Source organism: Limanda limanda, chromosome 8, assembly GCF_963576545.1.
Source record: "Limanda limanda chromosome 8, fLimLim1.1, whole genome shotgun sequence".
In the NCBI taxonomy this organism is placed as follows: Eukaryota; Metazoa; Chordata; class Actinopteri; order Pleuronectiformes; family Pleuronectidae; genus Limanda; species Limanda limanda.
The window spans coordinates 20,242,816-20,267,898 of record NC_083643.1 but is presented as its reverse complement, the minus strand read 5'-3'; the positions used below and the strand labels follow the sequence as shown (position 1 = coordinate 20,267,898).

Here is a 25,083-nt window from a genome sequence, read left to right as displayed (position 1 = left end):
GACTGTTTTTGTTGTTCCCTTCACTTTTCGTTGGCTTGTCTCTGTTGACTGAAATGTCTTGTTTCTGTGAAAGCTGAACACAGCTCCAGTCGGGGATAGAAATGAATAAAGATAACGCTTGTGTACACTGCACAATTACTTGTCATTATTAGCCTGATGTGCTTGACTGTGCATAAGATTTTCTTCTATTTAGCCCTTTCAGATCAATGGTAAATAATCGTGAATTGCGTCACAGCAATTCCAATGACCTCTGCACAATACTACTCAGAATGATCTTATTTGCCTGATTTCAATAGCAGAAATTTCAGTGCTTTAGTATCATAGAGAATTAGATGCAAGACAACACTTTATTTTTTGTACTTGGAGAGCAGTACCCTGGTTTAACATACTGAGTGGATCCACAGATGTCTCCAGGTTCTGGGGGCAAGTTGTCTGCACGCCTCGGGGTGGCTGCGTCTGCCCACAGGACCCGGAGACTGGATGTGGCAATTGAGTGCTACTGACAGTCTGCACGGGGACTGTCAGTCCTACTGGAGCCCAGCAGGATGCAGGGGTTGGGGGGTTTTGGGTAAGGGTGAATGGGGAGGGAGGGGGGCGAGGGGCAAAAAGAGGCAAATGGGGATTCAATCTCTTTAAGTTAATGAGTCTCTTATGTGCAGGGAGGAGACCGCTTTTATCTGAGTGTGTTGTGCTGCGAGGGAGCCCAGCTCAGACACCCAGACCCCCCCCCCAACCCACTCTCGTCCTTCCCCATCCAGTCACGCCTTTGTCTTTGAAGTATGTCTCAGGTGTTTGGTCTGCTGTCCCACTCTGTCCAGGGAGACTCAACTTTCCATAGAGACCAAACTGTCACAGGACAAACAATCCAAACTGTGTTTATAGATAAACGATTTTAGACAATAACTACAGCAGCTCCACAGTGACGTGTCCTTGCTGGATATTAGAGCATGGAGACTTTCAGCCTTGTGTAAGCAGTACTGTTGTGACTTATTGTGCTCATAGAATATTTGAGATATCAGAACTTATGGCTGTAAATCAGAAATCACCTCCATATCTCTGCCATGGCGTAAGTGTGATTATTTCACATTTTAGTTTGACTCCAAACGATAGCAACAGATAGTCTTGTTTCTCTTTATCAGGTTAACAGAACATTTCAGATTCACAATTTAAAACTCTGCAATATTATAGAAATATAATGAATTGAGCCTTAGAATTTAAATGATGCATCTTATTTTTTTAGTAAATTTCTATATACTAGTCATCACATATACAATCGAAAATAACACTAATGTTCTACCTGCTGTCACCTCAGTCGGCTGCTGTTCAACATCATTCATCTTTCTGAAATGTTTGTGTACACAAGAATGGAAGTATCAAACAGCTTGTTAGCGATTTCGAAACATACTCTGTACAGAATGACAAGCATGGGAAATTACTTTCCAGTTTATAAATTTCACCCAGAGCAGGATCGCATTTTGAGCAGGCAGGTTGATCTGTGAGTTTTAGGTCAGAGCTTTAATAGTTGGTGTTGTCCAGTGGTTTTTAGTATTTTTAAATTTCCTGAAATCTAACTCTGAATCATTTTATGGAAGCGTCAAGTTATAGAAAAAACTAATTTCTATCTTCCAACTGAATCATTACAAGACAAAATAGTATAGTTATTAAAGATCAACAACTATACTTGCTGCAGACATTTATTTGTAATAATTTTCATGTACCTTTTAAAAAAAAACAAATCACTGCCTCGACCAGATTGTCTACGGATGATGCTCGACTGCTCGGGTGAGAAATGAACACTGAGCCACACTGTCTGATAGAAATAACAAATTATTATATTTTAGGGTGAATTTTCCCTTAAAGATTCCTGCAATCATTCTGGCAGTGGTGAATCAGACAGCATGTCCTGCACCAGCAATAAAATCCAATACTTGACAATACTCATCAACTTTGGTTGGTCGATAGTTGTGATTTTGTATCTAAGGATTTGTCCTGTTCCTCCAGCCATGGGTTTTTTCGACCAGACTGCTCTGTGATGTCTGTTTGACAGACAGGTGCCCATCCATTCAGCTCGTACTCTTATCACCTTCTCATTAACTGAGGCAGGGGCAGGCCACACATTACCAACACAGACACCGTGTCTACAGTGCAGCCATTAGGCCCAACAACAGACCCCTGCTGGGTTCCTGGCAGGGGGAGCTTGTTAAATGTGTGGCCTTATTGTTCTCCCAAATTGGTCTGTGACTCTAATTGCCCAGTTAGTCCCCTCTTACGGGCTGTACTCGTCTACCCAAACTGGAACCAGCCTCCACTCATCAGATCGGGCCGTAAAAGAAAACAAAAAACATTGGCTGAACTGTGGCCGATGGAGGGCTGTGGCCGGCTGGGAGTCTGGCCAATCAGAATGGGCTTTACTGTGGCATGTCTGAAGCCTGTCTGAGGCCGCAGGCTGGGTGGGATAGAGACCTCTGATTCATGAGGGCCCAGAGGCATCAGGAGCAGATCTGCATCTAAATCTGGAGACAGACGACATCTAAACAAACGCGATGATGCTGTAACGTGGTTGTTTTGTTAGATTAAGAGGCATAAATACAGGAGACAATAGAGTACGAGACAAATTAGCTCTTACGTCTTGGCCGCTGGTCTGCGTCTCAGGACGGGATCTGTGGAACTCTTGAATGGGATGTTGGGAGTGTGTAGATGTTGCCCCGGTTATTTTAAAATATGAAATTCTATTGAAAGAAATCCCGTTGAATATTTTAATATGTATTATTTCAAAAAGAAAGGACAGAACTGATGCATATGTCCTTAGAACATCGTTTGCAGCAACATTTTAAAATCGCATGAACCCATTTTAGACAGTATAACACAGATCTTTGTTTTCGTACAAGCGCCAGTTGTACAGTAGCTGATGCTGAAATGTCTTTGCATCAAACAGGCAAGCGAAATAAAAGCAGCCTCGTGGTATTTTGCATGTGGATCTGAGTCTGTGTTATTGGCACATCAAAGCCAGGTGAGCGGGAGAGACGCTGCTTTGCTAATGAGAACCGGAGGCCCTGCCGAAGAAACCCTCCAATTAGGAAGCAGGAGCACATGAAAGGGACTGGCAATATGAAGGAGACTGTCTGTCTACGTAAAACATCAGATTTCTCTCCAAAGGAACTCAAAGATGATTGTGTTGTCTTATTCTTCTCTTCATATCAGCCTACGGAGAAGGGGGTGCATTTTATTTTTCTACCTTTTTCAGAAAAGTTATTACGTAAGAAGCGAACAAAGTAACACAAACGCACAATTGACTTTCGCTGGAAAAAGTCACGGGGTGATAAGCATTACATGTCAGCCACACATTGAATTCACACACAGAGGGTTAAGGCTGTTAACTCCTTTTTCATGAGTTTACATTACTGTCTCATACCTGCTGCCCTTTAAAAGCAAATGAAGCAGATTCAGCCCTGTGTTATCCTGGGCCTCAGTCTCTCAGTGAAAGCTGGGGCTGTGATTGCCCCCCCCCACCCCCCCCCCCCCCACCTCTCCCTTCTCATTCTCACAACACCCTCCATCTGCTAACGGCCCCCCTCTCTGTCTGCAGTCATCTCAAAACAAGCCGTTGTCTCCAAACACATCGTCTCGGTGTCTTTGATAGGTAGTTGATAACAGACGAGAGACTTGATGGGGCTGGCTCAGCACCTGTATATAAAGCGAGCTGCAGCAGTGACAAAGCCATCCAAGGACAGCACTGTCTCCTGACAACACCATCTGATCTTTCCATCTCCTGGATTCCCTGGATTTTTTTGCGCCAACTCTTTCGGCATGGCTCTGTTCTTCACCCTGGCTCTCCTGGCTGTGGCACATCATCCTTTAATGGCATTTGACATGGGGCAGTCCACTCGCTGCGTCGCCATCCCTAACCAGATGAAGGTCTGCAAAGACGTAGGATACTCGGAGATGCGTCTGCCCAATTTCCTGGGCCACAGCAACCTGGAGCTGGAGGTGGTGCCACGGTCCGAGGACTGGAAGCCCTTGCTGCAGACAGGCTGCCACCCTCAGGCCCAGGCCTTCCTCTGCTCCATCATCGCCCCTGTCTGTCTCGATACGTAAGTAGATTCTTTTTTTTTTACTTATGTTTGTCCATAAATTGCCCAATAATTCACTCCCATGCTTTCCTGTGTACATTGTTTGACATTCTGTCTTTCTCTCCCTCAGTTTCATCCAGCCCTGCCGCAGTCTGTGTGTGGCAGTGAGGGACAGCTGTGCCCCAGTGCTCGCCTGCCAGGGTCACCAATGGCCAGAGGCTCTTGAGTGTGACCGATTCCCTGCTGAAGAGGACATGTGCCTCACTCCCCATGCAAAATTAAGTCACTTCGCCAAAGGTAAGGACCACAGTCTTATTATTATACTGTATTATTACTTATCCCTCATCAAGTGCTTGACGTTCATGTTGCATGTTATTACTTCACATGCCCTGTAATTTTACTAAATTATGTTTGCTTTTTTTTCCCCAGATCTACCTAAACCTGCTTGCCAAAACTGTCCAGCAGTGGAAGAGGCTCCTGCAATGGAAACAGTCCTGGAGGCTTTTTGTCATTATGACTTCGGTAAGAGTCCGAATTCTCTCAGAAAGCTGTGGCTTGCTGATGTGTAATAATGTTAGTTGAGTACAATTTTTCAATCCTGTTTATTAATTTATTTTTCTCTCTCTTCTCCACAGCTGTGACCGCCAAACTCCATCGCCATCGCCTTCCCACGGGTGAACCAGAATTTGAGGTGGGGGGCCGGGTGGAGTTTATCCAACAGGGACCTCTGCTGCCCTACGACACAAAGCTCCTCCTCCAGCAGTGGCTCCTCATCAACCTGCAATGTGCCAAAGTCCTTGTGCGCTCCGGACGATCCCAGCTGTACGTGCTGACCGGCTCTGTGCAGCCGGACGGAACTCTGGCTCTCACACGGCTCTTCCCTTGGCACAAAAAAGACGCAAACATTGCTGTGGCCACTCGGAAGTGGAAGCACCACAGGTGTTAAATGGGCTGATACTTAACAAATGAAAACTAGAGCTCTGAATCAATGATTGAATTGTAGAATCACATAACAGTTTAAGATTATATATCAAGGAGGGGTTTTGGGATGGAGAGTTTCTTAACATTGGGTGTTAATGAGAAATTGTCCAGCCAGCTAAATGGAAAAAGGACGAGAGCTGGACTCAGCTAAACATCAGCACTATCTGCTTCCCTCTGTAGCTCTCGGTCTCATCTCCGTTCTTGCAGCACATTGGAATTAAATGCACTCAACTCTTGTACATAGTAATAAGTAATGTAATGTAAATTGATTGTAAATTCTATTTTCTATAAGGATATTGGTGTATTTATGACATCTTTTTGATGTGTATTTTTATAAGAAAAAGATGACAATAAAATCTTTGCGTTGTTAAACTATCTCTGATGGCTATTTGTGATTATTAACAATGTTGCAAATAAATGCACCGTATGAATGTGTGTGTTTGTGAAGGGATGAATGGCAAAACTAGTGCAAAACATTTAAGTGGTCGATATCATTTACCGTTTGTTGTCGATCATATTGAGTCGTTATTTAATGCATGCAATTTCATTTTTAAACATCAAAGGGTAGAGGTTATTTATAGGTCTTCTGTGTCTGTTGCTTTCTTCTCCCTCATTTCACCATGAGATGGCACAATACAGGAGAACCAGAGCAGCACAGCACTGTTTTTTCTATTGTGTTGCCATACCAAGTATTAGTATTGTACTCACAAATTGGTCTCCCCATAATGTAGAAAGTGATTCAAACTGGTTGGAATGACTGGAGACTGTATTCATAGTGGATGCGTGTGGTGCTGATCGTACAATGTCGCACTAATGAGAAGATGAATCACTTGCTTTACATTTGAATGGGCCTGTTTTCATGACCAGGCTGAACAGGTCTAGATGGAGTTACTGGACAATGGGGTCATTCAAAAACGCTTTTTCACAATACTAGTTCCCTGCACAGATAATGAGCTGTCCTGCGGTTTCAAATAAATGATGAATGCTTTCAAAGTTCCCCCTGTTGGCCGTTAATTAGCTCTGTATGAGTTTGTTCCGGGGACATGTTTTCCCTCGAGCGACAAATGAGTAGCAGTGAAGTTATGGCGTCTTTATTCAATAGCATGCAATAAAAATGGTATTCATCACGATTTAGATTTTACTGCTAAAGCCAGATAAATGCTTTGGAGATTTAAATAGGACTAACTTACACATAATGTAGACAGTTACCAACAGCCTGCATCTACTTCTGTATTCTTTTATTTCCTAATTATCCAATATGAGAATTTGTTGTCATTTATCCCATACTGTAATGTTGTATGTAATTTTAAATTGACAAATTGCCCACGTCCGTCTTCCGTGTGTTAGACAGTTTCCGCCTGGAATAGTTGTTTCTGCTCTGGGCCGAGCGGATAACTAAGCCAAGCATATGACGTGCAAATTCCGTTTTTTTTTTTTTAATCACTTGGTATGCTTTATAAAGTCATCAGTGACATCATTATATGACTTAGCCCCTGCTAGACTTACTCTATTAGCAAAAGAGCTCTTCTCGTCATCTCGTGCATCATCTACAAAGGAAGCATGAAAAAAGGTAAGATGAAATGTCAAATGGAATTTAATTTTAAAGCAGTGTTATCATCTTGGTTGACTTAATTTTTTTTTTCTTCCCCAGTTTGGTTTACCATCCTCACACTGGTGTACCTGGAGCATTCCATGAGGGTTGGCTCAGCTCCGATCTGTGCTTACGGACAGGCTGGATGTCTCCTCCCTTCCCTGGCCGAGCTCTTTGATAGGGTCATACAGCACTCTTCAAGAATGCATGGCATCTCCAGTGATCTGCACTCTGAATTCGTAAGTCCTTTTTTTCAACTCTGGTCTTGACATCACCATCCATCACCCTTCATTCAGGCCCAATTCATTCATCATCAATCATTCCTGTTTGGGCTGGCCATTTTTTCAAGCTAAGATATCACTGAGTGTGTGTGATTTGTGTTTCTGTCTGTGCAGGAGCAGTATTTCCTTCCCAGCAAAAACCTCATTGGTAAAAGGAAATGCCACACATACGGAATACTGACGCCAGACGACAAAGAGAATGCCCAACGGATAGGAGTGAGTGTTCATTAAGTATGTCATGGTTCATGCATGCACAGAAATGATACCACTGCATCTTAACATCAAGACCATGTTATTTAAAGGTTCCCTTTGTAAGATTTAGGATTAAAGGGATCTATTGGCAGATATTGAAAATAAAATAATCCTAGTGATGTTCTCACTAGTGTGTTTTATCTAAATTGTACGAATTGTGGTTTTCTTTACCCTAGAATAGTTTCCACAGGTTCTCGTTCATGTTTTAGAGTATATTCAGCTGCAACATGCAACTTCACCACTAAAGTCCACACAGTGAACCATTAACTTTTGTCAATTGCAGCGAGAACAACTGACGGAGGTGATCCTGAGGCTGCTGGGGGCTTGGGGTGACCCCATGTCCCAGTTCTACCAGAGCATGTCTGAGGATCAGGATCAAGATTTCAACCACTACAGCTCCAACAAGGCACTGGAAGTCGGTGATATGGTGCACGAGCTGAGAGATGGAGTGTCTAAAATGGCTGAAAGGGTAAGAACAAAATATATAACAGAATATCAGTAGAAAATATCTGTTATTTAAAAAAGTTTGTGTATATTTAAAGTTCTGTGCCATACCGTATGCCTCTTTATTTGTGCTTTTATGAAATGAGTTGTGTCTCTTGAATCCCCCCCCCCCCCTCAGATGAAGCTGCTGGGCGTGCTTGACAACACTGTGGGTTTCATTTCCCCTGAGAGTTTTGTCCCCCTCTCTGGCATTTCCTTCTACAAACGGGGAGAGCTCAGATCAATGGACCATCATGATCTGCTCTCCTGCTTCCGCAGAGACTCCAACAAAGTCAAAAACTATCTACAGATCCTGAAATGCACCACCCTCCCTGGACTGGACTGTTGATAGTCACTGCAAAACAGTGAAGTACGATGCCTTTGCTTTTACCTACAAATCGGGATCTTACTGCATGTCCTCCTGTCCTTTGTAATGTACGAAATTAAATGTCAAAAAATAAAAGCTAAGTAAACCTACTCTATCATCGTTTGTCATCTTATGAATCGGGAGCTCTGCAGGTGTGCTGCAGAGTGCTTATTATAATGTAAGAGGTTTTGCCCCAGAGAGACACAGCAAGAATAATTAATGAGGACAACTGGATTCACTGAAATACTTTATTTACAACCGATCTATGCATTTAAGTTCATGAAAAGAAATATTTACAAAATATATCATGAGTAATTTGACTTCAAGAAGGATTTTGGGTAATATTGTAGAGATTACCAAAGATGAGACATGCAATGAAATCATTCAGAAATCGCTGTTCGCCGCTTTTCTCCACAACTGCTCAACCAATTGACTTCAAACTAGGTTGTTTCATTGGACCTGAGGAAGTGCAGTGTTGAGAGTATTTTGGCTGAGCGGGTTGCACATTTTAAACCACACACGTGGTGCACAACTAAGACACCATCAGTGACATTGTAAAATGATGCTATGATGATGCAATGCTAGTTACTAGATGGAAAATAGTCTAATTTGTAAATGCAGTAAATGAAGTGACACATTTTCCCCTTTAACTGATTGTAATTATAATTGGAGATTAGGAATCCTCCTGGAAAGACTTGTCAGTGTAATAACCATGAAATTGATCATCCAAAGCCAGTGAAACGCAATTATTGACCAAGCAGTTAAGCCTAATCATATTTATGTTTTAACAAAACAATCCCTTGCCTTCTTGACAGAAAAGTTAACATTATCAGTGTTAGTTTTCACAGACAGCATATTCCATCCACATTTTTTAAACAATCCTCCTGTGGAAGTCAGAAAGTCCACATTTTACTCTCCACTCATCACAGCCCCTCATGTGTCTCTGACACTCTTGTGTGGTGGTGATTTCTGTGTCTTTGCACCAGTGTTATTCTGAGGTGTTTCTTCCTCTTCCTCTGCGAGACCTCGGGCCATGAGCTCATCCATCGGGGAACGGGTATTATGAACCTCCTTCTCCTTACAGTTTCTCCACTTCATTCGTCGGTTCTGGAACCAGATCTTCACCTGAAGTGAAATAATCATTTTAGTTAAATTTCTGTCGTCCAGTCATTGTTAGCCATGCCAGTGGTGTAGATCTGTCTGTCTACAATTTAGGGACACTCGGAAATATCTCAAATACATGCAGACATTCATGTTGGCCGGTGATCCTGAGATTTTCGCTCCAGCGCGACTATAAAGTTTCTATTTTTAGCTTTGAACAATTGTGTCTCAACAGTTATTGCCAAAAAATCTGGTTTAGAAATTCAAAGACCCCTACAAAATCAATTGTCATAACTTTGGTGATCCTGACTTTTTATTTAGTGCTGTCATCGGTTCAAAATTTCAGGTTGACTTATAATTTGGTTTATTAACAAATCATTACAAACTAATGAAATTTGCTGCAGCTTGAGCTGTGCTTAAAATGTTCGTCTTAAACAGCTAATCATCAAATGTAAACCAAATGGGGAAATGGTTAGTATTATACCTGATTAGCATCAGCACGCTAGCATTATTAACACCTTACACAGCCTGTTAAAGGCAGCAATGTTGCACGTTCATTCAACCTAGCTGTTCTGTATAAGAAGTGCAAATAGGGAATGGGGAAATGTTGTTGTTTGGCCTGTATGCCAACCAGGGAGGTAGTCACAGAGTCAAATCGATGAAATGAGTCTGAAAAGTGGGACACACGCTGACGCTGTTGTGTTACACATCATTGCTCTGATCCTAGAGTGCCAAAATGCTATGGGTCAATTGTGAGCATTTGATTATGTAGCTTAGCCAAGACCACCACTAGTTTAAGCCAATATTTATCTGGATGTTGCTGACTTTTGTCATGCTTCTGCCCCCTCACATTTACATGCATGTCTTTTAGCTAATGGGCAGTCTTCAATTGTTCGTCCCAAAGTGAGATTTAGGTTCCCTCATCAAGATTTGATGATGAAAACGAGCGGCTGTCTTTCAGGATCTGATATCAATCATGCAAAGTTTCAGGTAATATACACATTCGATTACCTGTGACTCTTTGAGACTGAGATCAGCTGCCAGTTTGTTCCTGTCTGTCTTGCTGATGTACTTCTGTCTCCGAAAAGTTCTCTCCAGCTCCTTCCGTTGTTCTTCTGAGAACACAGCCCTCCTAAGGATCCCTCTGCGAACTTTCGGGCTTACATCAGCAGACCACATCCGAAGATTTGCTCCCTCTTTAAGATGAAAGTGAAAAACAAAACTTTATTATTGTCAGTGGGAACCATCCTGCCGATTTTGAATTGTCAGTAGTTGATGCGTCTCTGGGCCATGTGCATGTTGTCACAATAATAAATTAGAGTGTAAGGGGGAGAGAGGGTACATGTAGCAGCATGGAGAATACAAACAGCTAAATTAATATTTAAACTGCCAAGATCAGATTATTTACGGATCATTTATACGGGATTTAAGTCAATTGAATTCCAAAGTAAAAGATCAGATTCGGTCAACAACCGCCCTGTATACATTTTATACCAACCATTACCCCATTTCCTTCCTTTTCAAGCCAAGATGATGCCTGTTTTTGTCACACTCACTTTATCACTCACTTTCAATTCCTCTCCCTCTGTTTGCCCAATTTAACAAACTGGGGGTGACTAAAGAGAATAGAAAGCCATTTCAACTGAGAAAAAAGCGATTTGGTGACCTGTGAGGAGCAATCCCACGCTGCTTCACTCACAGGTGCACTCACAACAAAAGTCAAGTGGAACAATTTATCCGATCCATTCAACGTTGCCTTTTTAATCTGTACGACAAATCTGCACATAGACCACCTCTAGGGAGCACATAAGAGGTTTCGACATGCTTCTCAATTCTCTATTGGGACTCAATGGCTTTCACTTAAATAGCTGATTACCAGGTCATTCCTGGGCAACGTGTGTGTCTACCCTAGTGGGCCAACTATAGAGCCCTGGGGGACCCCAACAATAGAGCCGTTCAATGGAAATGCCATTACTCGATGAACACTAAATCTTTTCACTTGCAGGTATGAAGCAAGTTTGTATGTGAAGATGAGCTCGAATAAGTCTATAAAAGTCACTTTCATTGAATGCTTTATGTCCTAGTCAAGAGGTCTCCAATGGGAAGGAATGGGAGTTGAGGGACAGGAGAAAGGAGGGGGGTCAGCGAACCAAACCCTTTAGCCACACAATGGCCGGGGGATGTTCCTGGTCCATCCCTCTTCTGCAGAGAAATGGGCAGGTTTTTTGTGCTTGGCGGAGTTCATTGCTGCAATGAAAAATTGCAGTGAGGTCGCGTGTGGATGGTGGAGTGAATGTGCCAATTGGTCACAGCCTGACTTGGCATTGTTGTGTTGCTGGGCACTGTGGGAAAGTGTCAGCCTACTAAGGCGATTCCAGGGACCTGTGGGATGAGGCCTTTCTGATTTGTGCTTTTCTCCACAACTCTTGACAGGCATCATAGGATGCAGCAAGTAATAACTTCCAATTGCTTTGGGACAATGCCAAAATAAGACAGCTGCTAGTCTTAATACTACCCAAGTATAATGTTGTAACAGTGTACTTCTACTACACAAGTCTTAAATTAGATGCACTTAAAGATTTCAAGAAATTTTAAGCATTTCATTGTTGCTTTGTCCAGGATGTTTTCAATTTTATGGCAGGCTTAAAATCTTACTTGAATCTGTTTAAATGTACAACAAAATTCATGAATGTGCTGCGGGAATATTAAACTTTGGAGCAATCTGCCTTACTCAGCAGTAACAATCTGCACCTGGTAATTATGATCTTCATATGACAGAAGACAAGATGTTTATTAGCTCTGCATATCTTTGCCAGTAAAAGTCTGTATTTGCAAGTGCAAAATAGGGGGCCCCAGTGACTCAAAAGCCTTGCAACACAGCCCCCCCGCTCCGTCCTGAACAGCCGTGAATGGTTATGAATAGAGCTGTGCAGAGTTGAGTGGAGAATTAGTTCTTTGGTATTGCATCAGTAATTAGCTGTGGAGAGCATGGGAGACCGGGCTGATGCTAATGCTTAGAGAGTAGCTGAGGCATTGCTGATGAGGCATAAAACACTCACTGGAGAAGACGGGAGGGGGGCTGGACCCACCGCAGCATGCCAGCAGATACTGGGGGCTCCGCAGGAAAACACTGTTGAGTACACCTGCAAAGACAGATAGGGACAGTCAGATATGGTCATGAAATATCCAGGTGTGACATATGGTCTTCAAGGGACTCTACCTGGTTCGCTGCCAATTTCTGAGGCAATATTAGTCCCGCTCTGCCTCATTTTATTGGTTGTTTTTTTTAATCTACTTTTTTAACAACAGTGCTGAGCTTAAGGCGACGAGCACAGATGGACCTTCTACTTTTTTGAATTATGGAATTTTGCAAAATTGTATCTTATTTGAAAACTAGCTGCAGAGGAAAGATAGGTAATCCAGTCTGATAATTATTTGCTTAAATTATGCTTAGGCAATCAAAAGGAACATGTTGTGATTGGAGGTTTCAACTATTTCTTGCATATCTTTATAGTATTCTAATAGAAACATTTCAATTTTCCTTTTCAAAACATTTGCAGTTGTTGTATTGTTAGAATTTGGCTGAGATAATTGGATCTATTGGATCAGTACATCCAATTATCTTGTCTCTACTGAATCAATTATTTGTTGATACTACTGGTATTTATTTAAATGTATTACCAATTTCAAATTCCAAATTTAATTTTTTTGAGTTTATAACTAATTTAAAATATTTGTTTTCTTAAATTTGCCACACATTTCAATGTTTAAAAGGAATTTTGTAATTTGGAAAATGAATGTGATAATAAATTATACACGGATTACATAAAAAAAAGGGAATAATGGTAGTGTGTTAATGACTCACGCCATGTGTAATTGTGATCTCTCTTACAACATAGCCCTCTTACAAGACATGTAATCTACCTAATTTTAATTTAAGAGCTATAAATAATTTCCAATCTAAAATTGAAGAAATGCCTGAAGCTAAACATTTTTTATCTTTATATCAAATTAGAGCCGTTTAGAAGGAAGAAATAAAATATTTGTAGAAGCCCAAAATTGTCATTGTGTTAAAGTATAACATTGTAGCGCCACACATTTACAACCCTGTCATAACCCAAATATATTAGACTTAGTTTAAAAAGTCTGTTTGCTTAGAAAGGAAGAAATCAGTTCACCTGAGTGTGGAAGAAGTTGTCCTCCTAGGTCTTTCACCTGCTGGGGACATTGGGCCTGGCTTATGAAGGCTCTATGCTCATGGCCCCAGGTTCTTCTGGGATGTTCACATGCTGCTCGTCTCAGGTGTCCCCCGGTTGTCCCTTCCGAGCGGGCTGTAGACGTCTGCAGTAGATTGTCAATGAGAAAGCTCTTCCCCGAGCTCCCGAAACCCGGTAAAGCGGGAGGAGAACCAGGCATATTCCTCCTGGTGTAGCTCTGAACTGAGACCATCCTGTTCACACAGTGACCCGAACACTCCAGCTCCCTCTTCAGCAGTCACTGCCCAGTGACACTAAATTCTCCTCTAATCCCTTCTTGAGTGACCAGGCCAACTTCATTAAACTCTGGAGAAAACAAAAGTTCTCTGCTCTTCCTCTTTCGGGCCTGCACTTTGCTACAGGGCTGCGTCGTGATTGGCTGAGAGGGTCTAATGTGCTTCTCAATTCAGATAAGGCTGGGGTCCTCTCTGGAGTGGCAGAAGGTGGGTCTGGTTCATTCATTATGTCAACTAGCCTATTAAATGATAGACACCAGAGACAATGAACTGCTGGCAAAAGTTTAACATGCACCAAACAGACCTTTATAGTAGTAAATAGTTTTCTCTATTCTCCGGACTCCTCAGAGCTCAGTCGTGCTTTAGACTAACCTCACAGAGGTTCATTAACAATGTGCTTTTATGCTGTTTCATTTCAGAAACATTTAGCCTGTGAGAGCTTTCTGAATTGTTAAATAATCCAAGGGTGACAGAACACATTATTGTGAATAAATGTGTTGACAAAATAACGTGTTTACAAAATAACATGGTAAAATTATAGGAAAAGTTGCAAGAATCTAATAAAATAAAACTTCTAATCTTTTTATCTAAGAAAAAAACCTAACCTACGGTAACTTCGTACTGCCTTACAAGATGACTTGATTTTTTTAGTTGGATGCATTGCATCACAATTTTATTAATAATACCACTAAACAGTGTTTTTATTTTTTAAAAGTATTAAAAATAAAACTTTTTTAGAACATTTTATGAAATGCTAATACTGAATTATTTTAATAGATGTAAATTCCTCACACTACTCAGACTTATTGAGTACATTTTAATTTTATAACATGACAGCATTATTTTATATTGTAAATGTCATTTAAAGTGAACAAAATTGATTTAACAAGATTTCATTAATGAAACAACCCTCCTAACCATTACTTGTAATAATAATTTCATTTAGACTGTGAAAGGCTATGCCATAGGGTCAAAACGTATTGTACATTTATAGAGGGATTGGTAGGATCCTGGTAGGATTCAGCTCTAGGTTGGCAGTGGTAGAAACCTGTGGCTCGACAGGCAGCAGATCAAACCACCTAACACTGATATTTGAGGTTACAACTCGGTCACACGTATGCATGTGGTGATGTTTTGGTACAAACATGTCGAATGAGAAGCTTGTGTAACCTTTCACACTGCAACTAATGATCCTCAACATCATAATAGAAAGTCCAACAAGAGAGGCGACGGACCTGGAGTTTAGGCACAGTAAACAGGCATATCCGCACTGGTCCGGGGTTCGTGTGTGTGCGTGCGGGGGGGTGTTGAAGCAGGGAGCTGCAGTCTGCGCGTGTAGATACCTCATGCTGAGCATGGAAATTGGCCCAGACAGCTCAGCCCATTGTGTGATGGCCAGGGAGCCAAAGGTTGCTTGTAATCAAATTTGAGGTTTTTATTCCTCAGACTGGTGGAGAAGGCATAGCGCTCTGTCACTTGATGAGTGTTAGCAAATCTGTGTGCACTCTCTACTTTTGTGTAGCGAGTGTGTGGTAACATGCAGCACATAGTCCTGTGACAGTGGTAGGTCCCAGGCTTTTTGTGTGGTGGACTCATTTGTTTATATGCCACACATGGAAAACAGGAGGGACAGATGGCGTTTCAGTGCTAGTAAATGCATTTGTTTTTAATTTGAAAAGTTTTATGTGATGACTTTTAGGAGTTTTGTTTAGTTTATTTGTACAGTCACACTCTCTCCTATTCGAATAGCTTCTGAACAACAAATGAGAATCTGTGGCAAGTTTAAAAGTTGTTCAATGCACCTCAAAACTAACGACCTGCCTTAAATGTTCCTGATAAATCAGATATCTCTCTGCTTTCCCTGATGTATTTTTGGAGGGAACAAATCTCACACGACTGTGTGCACACTTTAAAAAGGCACAGCTAAGAGCGTATCATCATTAAGATTCACCACTTCGTAATTAGTCAGATTCCAATAGAGCTCTCCAGGAGAGGGAGGTATAATTAAGCTATTCTTAAACGGTAGGTCTTGGAAACACCCTGAAGCAAGTTCATGTGAATTTATTTGATGTCCATCTCTTTTAAGAAATGGAGGGAAAAAACAGGGGTCCCTTCTTTCAGAATCCTCACAATGGCCCTGTTGAAAGCTCGCACTCTGCAGTCCGGCTGAGATCCCTTTTCTCTCTTTTTTAACCCCACTAAAGCTCTTAAAAAGATACCGGCCCATTGCACACGCAATTGATATTCCACCACTCGAACTTAATATCGTGAATGGAGGGCCAGGCTCTATGAATCAGGAAGACAATGCGCTTAGCTTAGCAGCAAACTGGCACTTTGTGTGCGGTGTCTGTGCCCCTGAGGAGGAAGTTTCTAATGTGAGCCTCACAATTGTGTGTCTATAGAGTTCTAATGAGCTTCTGTATGCTGAGTGAATGGCCGTGGGCCTTTCACTACGAGGGCCCAATGAGCCAGCTCACTGCACACATTCACAATAGGATCCAGGGGGAATGGGAGTGGCTGTGTGGAGCAACCGCACTGCCTGGGCAGTCTATAAAAGATCAACCCACGTAGAACCAAGTTACGATCAAGGCTTTCTTCATGTTAAGCCGATTACGGTTTAAAATACATATTTTTTTGCCAATCTTCGTTTCGTTTCCTGCTTGTTTATGTCTTTTTCTCATCCCAAAAGGTTGCCTTTTTAATATGGTCTTTAGAGTGGTAGAATGTTTTTTACTGTTTACTAAATGGAGCTTTTGCAAATCAATGACGTAAGCCAGCTCAGTCCTATAGCTGGGGGGTTGTACAGAAGTTCATAAAAGAAAAAAGTACCTCAGCTTGTGGCCTCTGCAACAGTGACACAAATATTGAGCAATTAATAGCATCGATATTTAGCTCCTGCATTGCTGGTGCGCTTGGTAAAATGTTTGGAAAAACTTTAATAAATAGCTACTATCAGTCCATTCTTTCTACATTGAGGGTAGCTCGGGACGGGAGCCAATCACAGCGGACATCATGCAAGTGACAGGCCACCTCCAGTCCATCCCAGGGACGACATGTTGGGACAAACAAACATACATTTTCAAATGTACAATTATGAGCTATTTAGAGTCTTCACTTGACGTCACAGTCATTAAATCAAAGACACATAAACTAATAAAAGATACACAAAACCCATATAGACGAGTCTTGTTTCACCCTTTCCTTCCTTTTTGGGTATGAATTTCACACATTTAATGATAATAAGGCTTTTTATTTTAAGCTCTATGAATCTTTTTTTTGCAACATGTGGCAGATTTGTGATCAGGAGAGTTTTACCACTTTACAAGTATTTTTTTCAGAATCGTCTTCACAGTTTGGGTTTTTCACAATATAACAGTATTATATCCCTGTATACCAAAATAGATAATGCCACTGTTCTAATATACAAACGCAAATCATCAGGGTACAGATAAACACTTCCTTGGTCCCAGACATCCACAAGTTGAAACGACAATAAACCAGTAAGGGAGGTCCTGCGCTATACAGCATTTCCTTTCTTTAATATTTTTACATGATTCTTTTCGATCAACATTGTCTGTGCACTAACTTTCTTGTTGTCCACATCTCAGCTCATCATGTATTAAGGCCTGAGATGGTCCCAGGGTGACACTGTCTGTCTGACCTCAGTACTGCTCCTCTGTGGCTGCAGTACACTATCATGACCCCAAGATGGCGCTGGGAGAACGAGAACCGTCTATTTTAGAGGATTAGTGTGGCGGATGATTTAAAAAAAATCTACTTTTAGAATCAAACCTTTGTTTAACATTGTCTTATTTTTTAGTGAATGACACATTGTGCCTGAATTACAACTTATACATTGTGGATTTGCAATGACACATTTCCCAATGTAGTCACTTAAGTCACATTTCCCTTTCATATTCAAATTAATCTTATGAAGTCAAAGCCGGGCTCATGAATATGAAACACATGATATAGCAGTTGGATGTACGGATCCCTTGGGCACACATTTTTTAATATGACTCATGGATGTCAGATTTGAAAAAGAGACAAGGTCAGTATAACATGGGAGTTATGCAACAGATGAATCGCAGGAGAGCCCTGTGGGAACAGTAGCTTCTCTCTGCAGTTCATTTAAACCTGGCATGGCGACTGTGAGCCATTTCCATTCTATCTGTGGCGTGTCTGTGTGGTACAGCTATGGCTCTAAGTGATGAGACGTTTGTAATGCATCACCCATCTGGATCTTCAAGAGCAGAGGAACAAAAGGACTCCCACTGTCCCTCATGTCCTTGCCCAGAGAGATTTGGTGTGTGTGTGTGTGAGTGTATGTGTGTGTGTGTGTGTGTGTGTGTGTGTGTGTGTGTGTGTGTGTGTGTGTGTGTGTGTCTGTGTGTATTTGCAGGCACGTGCACAGCAAGTGTGTGTTATCACTGTGTGCTTTTATAACTATTCATTCCTGGCTGGGCGCTTACTTTAATGACGCTTATTTTCCTGATGGCACTTTAGAAAATGACAACTTGTGGGCAATAAAAAGTAATTACATTTCCCCACGTCTGGACCCAGAAGAAATCTCGTAGTATTAATAATGAAAAGATGGGTGGAGGGCCCCTCACACAGCTGATGTGACATTCTGCACGCAGAGCAATTGGCTGCCTTTGTTTTATCCACAATAGGCATCCATTAGCTGCTCACTGTTGAACTACGAGCAAGCTTTAGATAAGAGCCTGTTTGCCAATATATATCCGTTTTAAATTAATTAAAACAAAACCTGTTTTGGCCTTAATGAAAACCGTAAGGAAGTGGAGGCGGATTGATATGACAAATATGTTGGTGTTAAATGAGGCGCTCAGCATGGAGCTCTGCACCACACGCTTCTGGAACTGTCCCTATAATCATATCTGCTGGCCTTTACTTGTCAGCCTACTTCAACAGAGCAGCTCAGCCAACAGAAGAGTGTTTGATCCAGGGGTTGGCCACGGTTGCAGGCAATTGATTCAGTGAAAATGTAACTGTTTATCACCCTTCAAATAATCATCTCTAGCAGAGCGTGGCTGCTGATAACACAGCAATGTTGAAAAAAATTTAAATTGCAAGTGCCTCCATGGATGAAGAAGATACTAGATGAATAAACAAATATTCAAAGCACAAAGCATCTGTGTTCTATAAAAAGACATTAACAGGGGCTGAGTCACACAGGCAGCCGAGCACTCACTTTTCATTCGTTTTCATACCACCTGCCAAACAGGCAAACTTGGACTTTACAGGATGACTTAACTAATTGAAGAAAGGGAAATGTAAGTGTACAGGAGGTCGTAACTCTATGAAGCATTTATGACACTTCGGGTGGACTTGATGCTTGCAGACAATTATTTTCTCTAACCAGCTTCTATTCTCACACGAGGACGGAGAAGACAGATGGTTGAAAAGAGCAGTAAAGGAGGCCATCCACTTCAAACTGGAACAACCATTTCTGAACAGAAAAGAGGGGGGGTTACTGATCAGCTGCTCATAATGCCCTCACCCTGACACCCCTTTCCAAGCAGTTAAACCCACATTTACACTTTGATTCATAAGACTCTACAGATGATTGTCATGTGACCTTGACCTCTTCTGTGACCCACTGGTGAGGGCTAAATGCTCGGGGAAATAAAGTGAAAAATATTAACTATCCTTCCTAAATTACTAACTAGTTAGTTAAAGACTGGTAATTTACTAAATAAAGGTGCTTCTTCACAACATAAATTCTTCTCTGGTAAAGGCTTAGTTAAAGCTTGGCTATGAGATGATAAGTTCACCAATGTTCAGCAGCTTCAAGAACTGTGTGGCTCATGGGATATATAGGCAAATGAACTTTGTCCAATGCAAATTTACAAGCCAGGTGTGGCTTGATACAACTCCTCTGTAAAGACTCTTCACCCTGATCCAAGTATAGTCTTCTGGTGAGGGTTTGGGTTTCAAGGGACTCGGCTCTAATGTGGAGAACTAATTCCTACCCTACCTCTTTCTGCAGAAATACATAAAGGTGATTTGAGTGTATGTGCACGATTCTGTGGAATTCTGTTCAAGATTCAAAATTCAAGAGAATGTGCCATCAAAAAAGCTTATTTCTGATTGATCAGGGTTTCAATGGCTCCTTGAAACAAAAACAAAAAATCGACATTGTGCAAAAACAAATTTCTACTTAATCTTCAAACCGCAAAAATAATAAAACACTTTTAATGAAAGAAAAAATGCTTTCCATCCAAAATTAATCAAGAATTGTCTGTTTGATGCACACATTGTTTGATTGAGGCAAAACCCTTATACATGTCACCAACACAAAGGTAGTGCTTGAGGGGTTTTCTCATTAACCCACCATCTCCACAGGACTCAAAGAAACCACCAGGGGCAGATCGCGCATGAGCTCTATTCCAGTGCATTTTTAGGGTCCTCTGTTTCCTCATATTGCCGCAAATGCACATGGCTTATTTCTGTGCTTGTTGTTTTCCTTCTTTTCTTCTTTTCAAGCAAGGGCTTGGAGGAAGCTCCAGATGGAGGAAATGTATTATTTATCTATAAGAACTAGAAAATTGAAGCTCAAATCATTATTTATTTCGTGGAAATCTTATTCTAACTAAATGATGTGCTTACCTGAGGACAAACGCCCCAAACGAAGACATTTCTTAAAATTTTGAACAAACATTTCACTTGGACTCAATGATGACCTGATTAGAGCGTGGAGATCAAAGGTCACGGCCAATGTGACCTCACAAAACTCTTATGCCTTGATAACACCTCGAGAGAATCCTGGCACAAATGTTCAGTTAGACTCACAGATTAACCTGTAAGGGACCTTTGATTAGTCAAAGGTTGAGGTCTCTGTTCCCTCATGATGGTTTTAAGTCGGTCTTCAGGAATTTTTTCACATTTTGACCAGTTGTCTCTTGGACACAAAGACGAACTGATGAGATTTCAGGTCACAGTGACCTCATATGATTCTGGGCAAAAAATGTATGTAGCCAAAAACCACAGGAGCCACAACAGGGCTTACATGCAGTGGCAGTGGTAATTATTTTTACCTGTAATTTGAACTGGTTGTTTCAAAAGGAATTTACAATTTTTGCTCTGTATACATTTTCTTCTCCTTCCAGTAGGCGTGGTTACAATCAACACCAGCAGCCTGGTTTTGGATCCACCAAGGCTTTCCTCGCCTCAGGCCACAAGAGGGCTTCATTGTCCCTCTTTCCGCCTCTCTCTCTCACTCCTTCTCAGTGCTTCTCTTCTCCCCCTCCTCCCTCCCTCTCCTCTGCCTTCCTCTCCCTCCTCTCCTCTGGTGCGCAGCTCTCGCTCTCTTGCTGCTGCTGCTGCTGGAGCGTCTGCTTTGTGACTCCTCTGTTTTCCACCTGTGCCGATGGAGCAGACCGCGCTTTACATGGACTAATCCACACACTCGTGACGCTCCTTCTTCTTCTTCTTCTTCTTCTTCTTCCATCTGGATTTGCATTGTTTTTCATGCATTTTGCATCATCTTAAAGTTGTGATGATGCCTCCGCTCAACATTGGGGATTGGTAGAAGCCGTCGGTGTGCGAGCAGGGTGACAGCATCGGTCGCATGTGATTGAACAATCTACCGTCTCTCGGGAAGTGGATAAAACATGGACTAATATCTTTTTTTATACATTCACCATGGGATTATTACAGCTATTTCTGGTCCTCGGCATTTTCTGCGCCTCCCCAGGTAGGACACGATGCTGTCATCACCACGCACCGACACTCTCTGGCAACATGTAGCCAAGCAAAGATCTGATGCATGATTTAATGATGTGTTGTTTTTGCGTGTGTGGACACTGTGTGCTTCTCACAGACAACCAGACCTGTACTTGATTTATTGTTTGTGCATTGTACTGAACACTGTCCTCTCCTCCCCTGACAACCCCTGTGTTTTTTATACAGCACCACACGTGTCCTTGCCTGCTGTTAACAATGACAATAATGTTGTTCTGTCTGTCTCTCTGTGTGTGTGGCTTGTTTGTGTGTGCACATTAGTTGCAGGTTTTGGGGTTGACCCTGCCCTGCGCATTAGCGTGTTTGATGAACTAACACTTGGAGAAGGGTTTGATGGAGTTACTCAGGTCCAGGGCTTCCACAGCGAGTCCAGAGCTTTCCACTTCCAAGGTACAGTAATCACACACTCACCCACACACAAACACACATACACACTCCTTGTGGTTTCCCCTCATAAATGGAACATACAAATTGTTGACAAAAACAGCTTGAAATGAAAACTGACACAAAATCTGCAGTGCTGCTAATGTTTTTGTTTTAACATTTTCTTGCGAGACTAACAGGATTGCATAAATTCTCTGAGATGCCTGATGAAGGGATCGCTCTCATAATGTCAGATCATGCGATGATATTATTACCACAATATGCCTGCAAACGGTTATTACTCTCCCTAGTTTAACTGTCAGGGGGCCAACATACATACATACAGTGGGTTTTCAGTTTTCCTCGGGGGGGGCCCCATGCTGCCACCTGCCTGAACAATAGGCAGCGGGTTGGTGGGCTGAGCAGAGAGGGGGGGGGGGGGAGATGGGTGAATCACGCAAAGAATCATAAAGACTGGGGCATAATCAGATTAGGCAGGGACAAAACCCTGTGTTCGCAGAGATGTATGATGTGAGTCTGGAGGGTGAACGGGTCCCCTGCCACAATATAGCCATGGGTGATCCTCTGGAGTGTGTGAACAGTTTCTATACCCAGAAAGTATGAATGTGCGGAAGAGTGAGTCAGATGCCCGTGGTGTCTGCTGTAAGGCAGGCTACATATGTTCTATATGTGGCATTCAGCTGTGGGCATAATGAAGTTTTCAAAGCTGCGCCCGTGCTTTATCTTTTCTATCCGCTGTTTTGCCCGTGTTACATCATCGTCATTTAATGTCAGACACTTATTACAGTCCGAAATGAGAGTGTTAAACGGTGTCCTCACAGGGATGGAGATGTCTAGCACAACCCCGCTAATGGTAGCAACAGAGGAAATTGCTTTTGGCTCCCAGAGCAGTGGGAAACCGAGGATGTGGCAACACTTAAATCCTCACGAGGAGGATCTCGACACGGAATCGCGAGATGTACCAAAGTGACAATGTTGTTTTTTTTTGGGGGGGGGGGGGGGGGGGGGGTCAGAGAAACACCACAAACATTTGTTGACATGTCTCTGCTTCTCCTCTCCTCCATGCGGATGTATCTTCTCATTCCGCGGCACAGCGGCTGAGACAGCTGCACTTCTTCTGCACGGAGCAGCAACTCCAGCATCAGGCCATTTGATGTCCTCCGCGTAGACAACACTCAGAAGTGCTGTATAACACAGTCAGGTGGTGAGAGGCAGGGAGGAGGAAGACCATGAGGAAGAGTTGGAGAAAGAGACAGAGCAACAAAGACAGCCGTAGAAAGAAGCTCCCACCGCTTTTGTCATAACATGAAAAAAACAAGAGGGCTTCGCAACTTGCACCTCTCCATCATTACTCTCTGTTTTCCCTCTGCATTACCTTTGCTAAGTACATTCAGTCGCCGAGGCAGAGCAGGCGGCGTGTTATTTATGGCAGTGCTAGCCTCCATCCTTCATTTGGGATGTCTATGTTAAGTCAATGATGCTGAGTGAGGAGGAGGAGGAGGCAGCAGTGAGAGGTGTACCCGGCAAAGCAAACCTGGGCCTGCTGCTTGTTTGTGATCAGGAATAGACAGGGACACACAAACACACACACACACACACAAACAGTACTGTAGATATGCAAGGGAGATAGAAGGAAAATGAGGGAGAATGGAAGAGAGAGAGAGAGAGAGATAGGGAGCAGAGCTGTCTGGCAGCTGTTTGATAGACTGTGCCGATTCCACATGTGTGGATGCTTGGCTGCTTGGGACCAGGAGACAGGCCCACAGTGACATTCCGACGCTCATTAGATAGCAGGCAGAACACATCCACGGCTGTCCCCTGCTCTGCCTGCTGCCTGAAGGGCTGGCTGCTATCTCTGGGTGTGGAGGCAGGAGGAGGGGTTGCTGGTGAGAGCTGAAAGTGAAGGAGAATGTTATTCACACTATAGGAATGCGTAGATGGATAAATAATTGTGGACGAGCACAATGCCGTTCGCTACAGCAGCCGAAGTATGTTGTTTTCTCTGTCGAAGTCGGGGATGAGGAGAGCAGCGAGCGGGGGGGGGTGATTGTTGTTAAGCGCACCCCCGCTGGTGCGTCTGAAGGTAGCTGTCAGTTGCTACATTGCCCGGCATGAGGAGAGGTGGACCCTCAGGGAGAGAGGGAGAAACGCCCCGGGGCCGTTCGCTCCTCTCATGTCCCGGTACCAGGTGATGCTCAGCCCCCACCGGCAAAAGAAAAAATCACGACATCATTAGCACCCCACACCCGCCCACCACTTTTTTAATATCGAGTCATTGAGATATCTATCTGTCTCTGTATAAACAAGCAGGGGGGGGCCACACCCAGAAGCACTCCCTTCCCCCAACAGACATGCACCAACACTCTGCCTCTCTGGCTACGAGCAGATGGACCAAACTCAGTCGAAGTGCAAACAGCACAATTGCTAGAAGCATCCATTCAGCTGCAGCACAAGGCTCCCTTGTAATTGTATCTCTCCGTGTGTGTGCTCGTGTGTGTGTGTGTGTGTGTGTGTGTGTGTGTGTGCATGTGTGAGTCCTGTCTGTCTCAGAATCCTGTTTTTGCTCAGACTGTTTGAACACACCGAGGTGAGGTGTTTCACTGTATGTTGTGGTGATTATGTCGATGACTGAAGTGTAACAGGATGGAAGAGACTCATCTATAATATAGGAGCAGATCTTTTTGTGTGTGTGTGTGGATGAAAGAGGACAGAGGGACTGTGTGTGTGTGTGAATGTGAGTTATTCTGCTTTAACGTGGGTGTGTGTGTCTGTGGACAAGTGTTTGAATAGGAACAGCAAACGTGGGTTTCCAGTGTAGATTCAAAGATTCAAGCTCCAGTGTAGATTAGCAGCTTCTGAGCACGTTGAGTGGCCAATGTGTAGCTAACACCAGACTTAAAGAAGGACAGGAAAAGAAAATGGAAATTTACCAATAAGAATCAACGTCTCGTGTAACTCTCATTCTAAACTTTATGCTTAACGGAGCTTTGAATAAGCAAGTGTTATATTTTGCTGATTGTAATGTTTCAGGTCCTGGAACATGAGGTTCTGCAAATCATTGCAAATCTCTCCCAATAGAAAGTAGAAAGAAGCTATATGTGATGTAATATAGAGAAATGTGGTTGCATCATGCAAAAAAATGCACATACATGAACAAAGTGAATAAAGTGTTTTGTGGGTACAATGTTTGTTTTTTAAAGCCTAAAGCTAAAAATCTATCCTACAACAGACCCTTAAAACTATTTCAGAATACTTCAAAAGCAGTTTAGTGAAGCAGTTTTATGCTGTGGAAGAGAGAAATTAGAAAACTGCAATCG

General features: G+C 42.5%; 3 protein-coding genes across 4 annotated transcripts in view; all 3 read left to right on the top strand.

The window, feature by feature from the left end:
• The first annotated feature begins 3,807 nt into the window (after window positions 1–3,807).
• On the top strand, window positions 3,808–5,016 carry szl (sizzled). Its single transcript, XM_061077382.1, has 4 exons — window positions 3,808–4,091; window positions 4,201–4,367; window positions 4,500–4,592; window positions 4,706–5,016. Exons 1-4 carry the CDS (start codon window positions 3,808–3,810, stop codon window positions 5,014–5,016), a joined length of 855 nt encoding a protein of 284 aa, XP_060933365.1.
• A 1,595-nt stretch (window positions 5,017–6,611) lies between these two features.
• On the top strand, window positions 6,612–8,007 carry LOC133009715 (prolactin-like). The gene is made up of 5 exons (XM_061077253.1): window positions 6,612–6,621; window positions 6,703–6,881; window positions 7,038–7,139; window positions 7,459–7,644; window positions 7,798–8,007. Exons 1-5 carry the CDS (start codon window positions 6,612–6,614, stop codon window positions 8,005–8,007), a joined length of 687 nt encoding a protein of 228 aa, XP_060933236.1.
• A 13,276-nt stretch (window positions 8,008–21,283) lies between these two features.
• Window positions 21,284–25,083, top strand: part of nell2a (neural EGFL like 2a) — an 85,357-nt gene continuing 81,557 nt past the window's right edge. The window contains exons 1-2 of one of the 2 annotated variants that reach the window (XM_061076934.1): window positions 21,284–21,335; window positions 21,650–21,772. In XM_061076934.1, coding sequence (XP_060932917.1) covers window positions 21,284–21,335; window positions 21,650–21,772 — 175 coding nt within the window. Of the gene's footprint in view, window positions 21,336–21,643; window positions 21,773–25,083 lie in introns of both variants that reach the window. The other variant, XM_061076933.1, reaches the window with a different exon arrangement.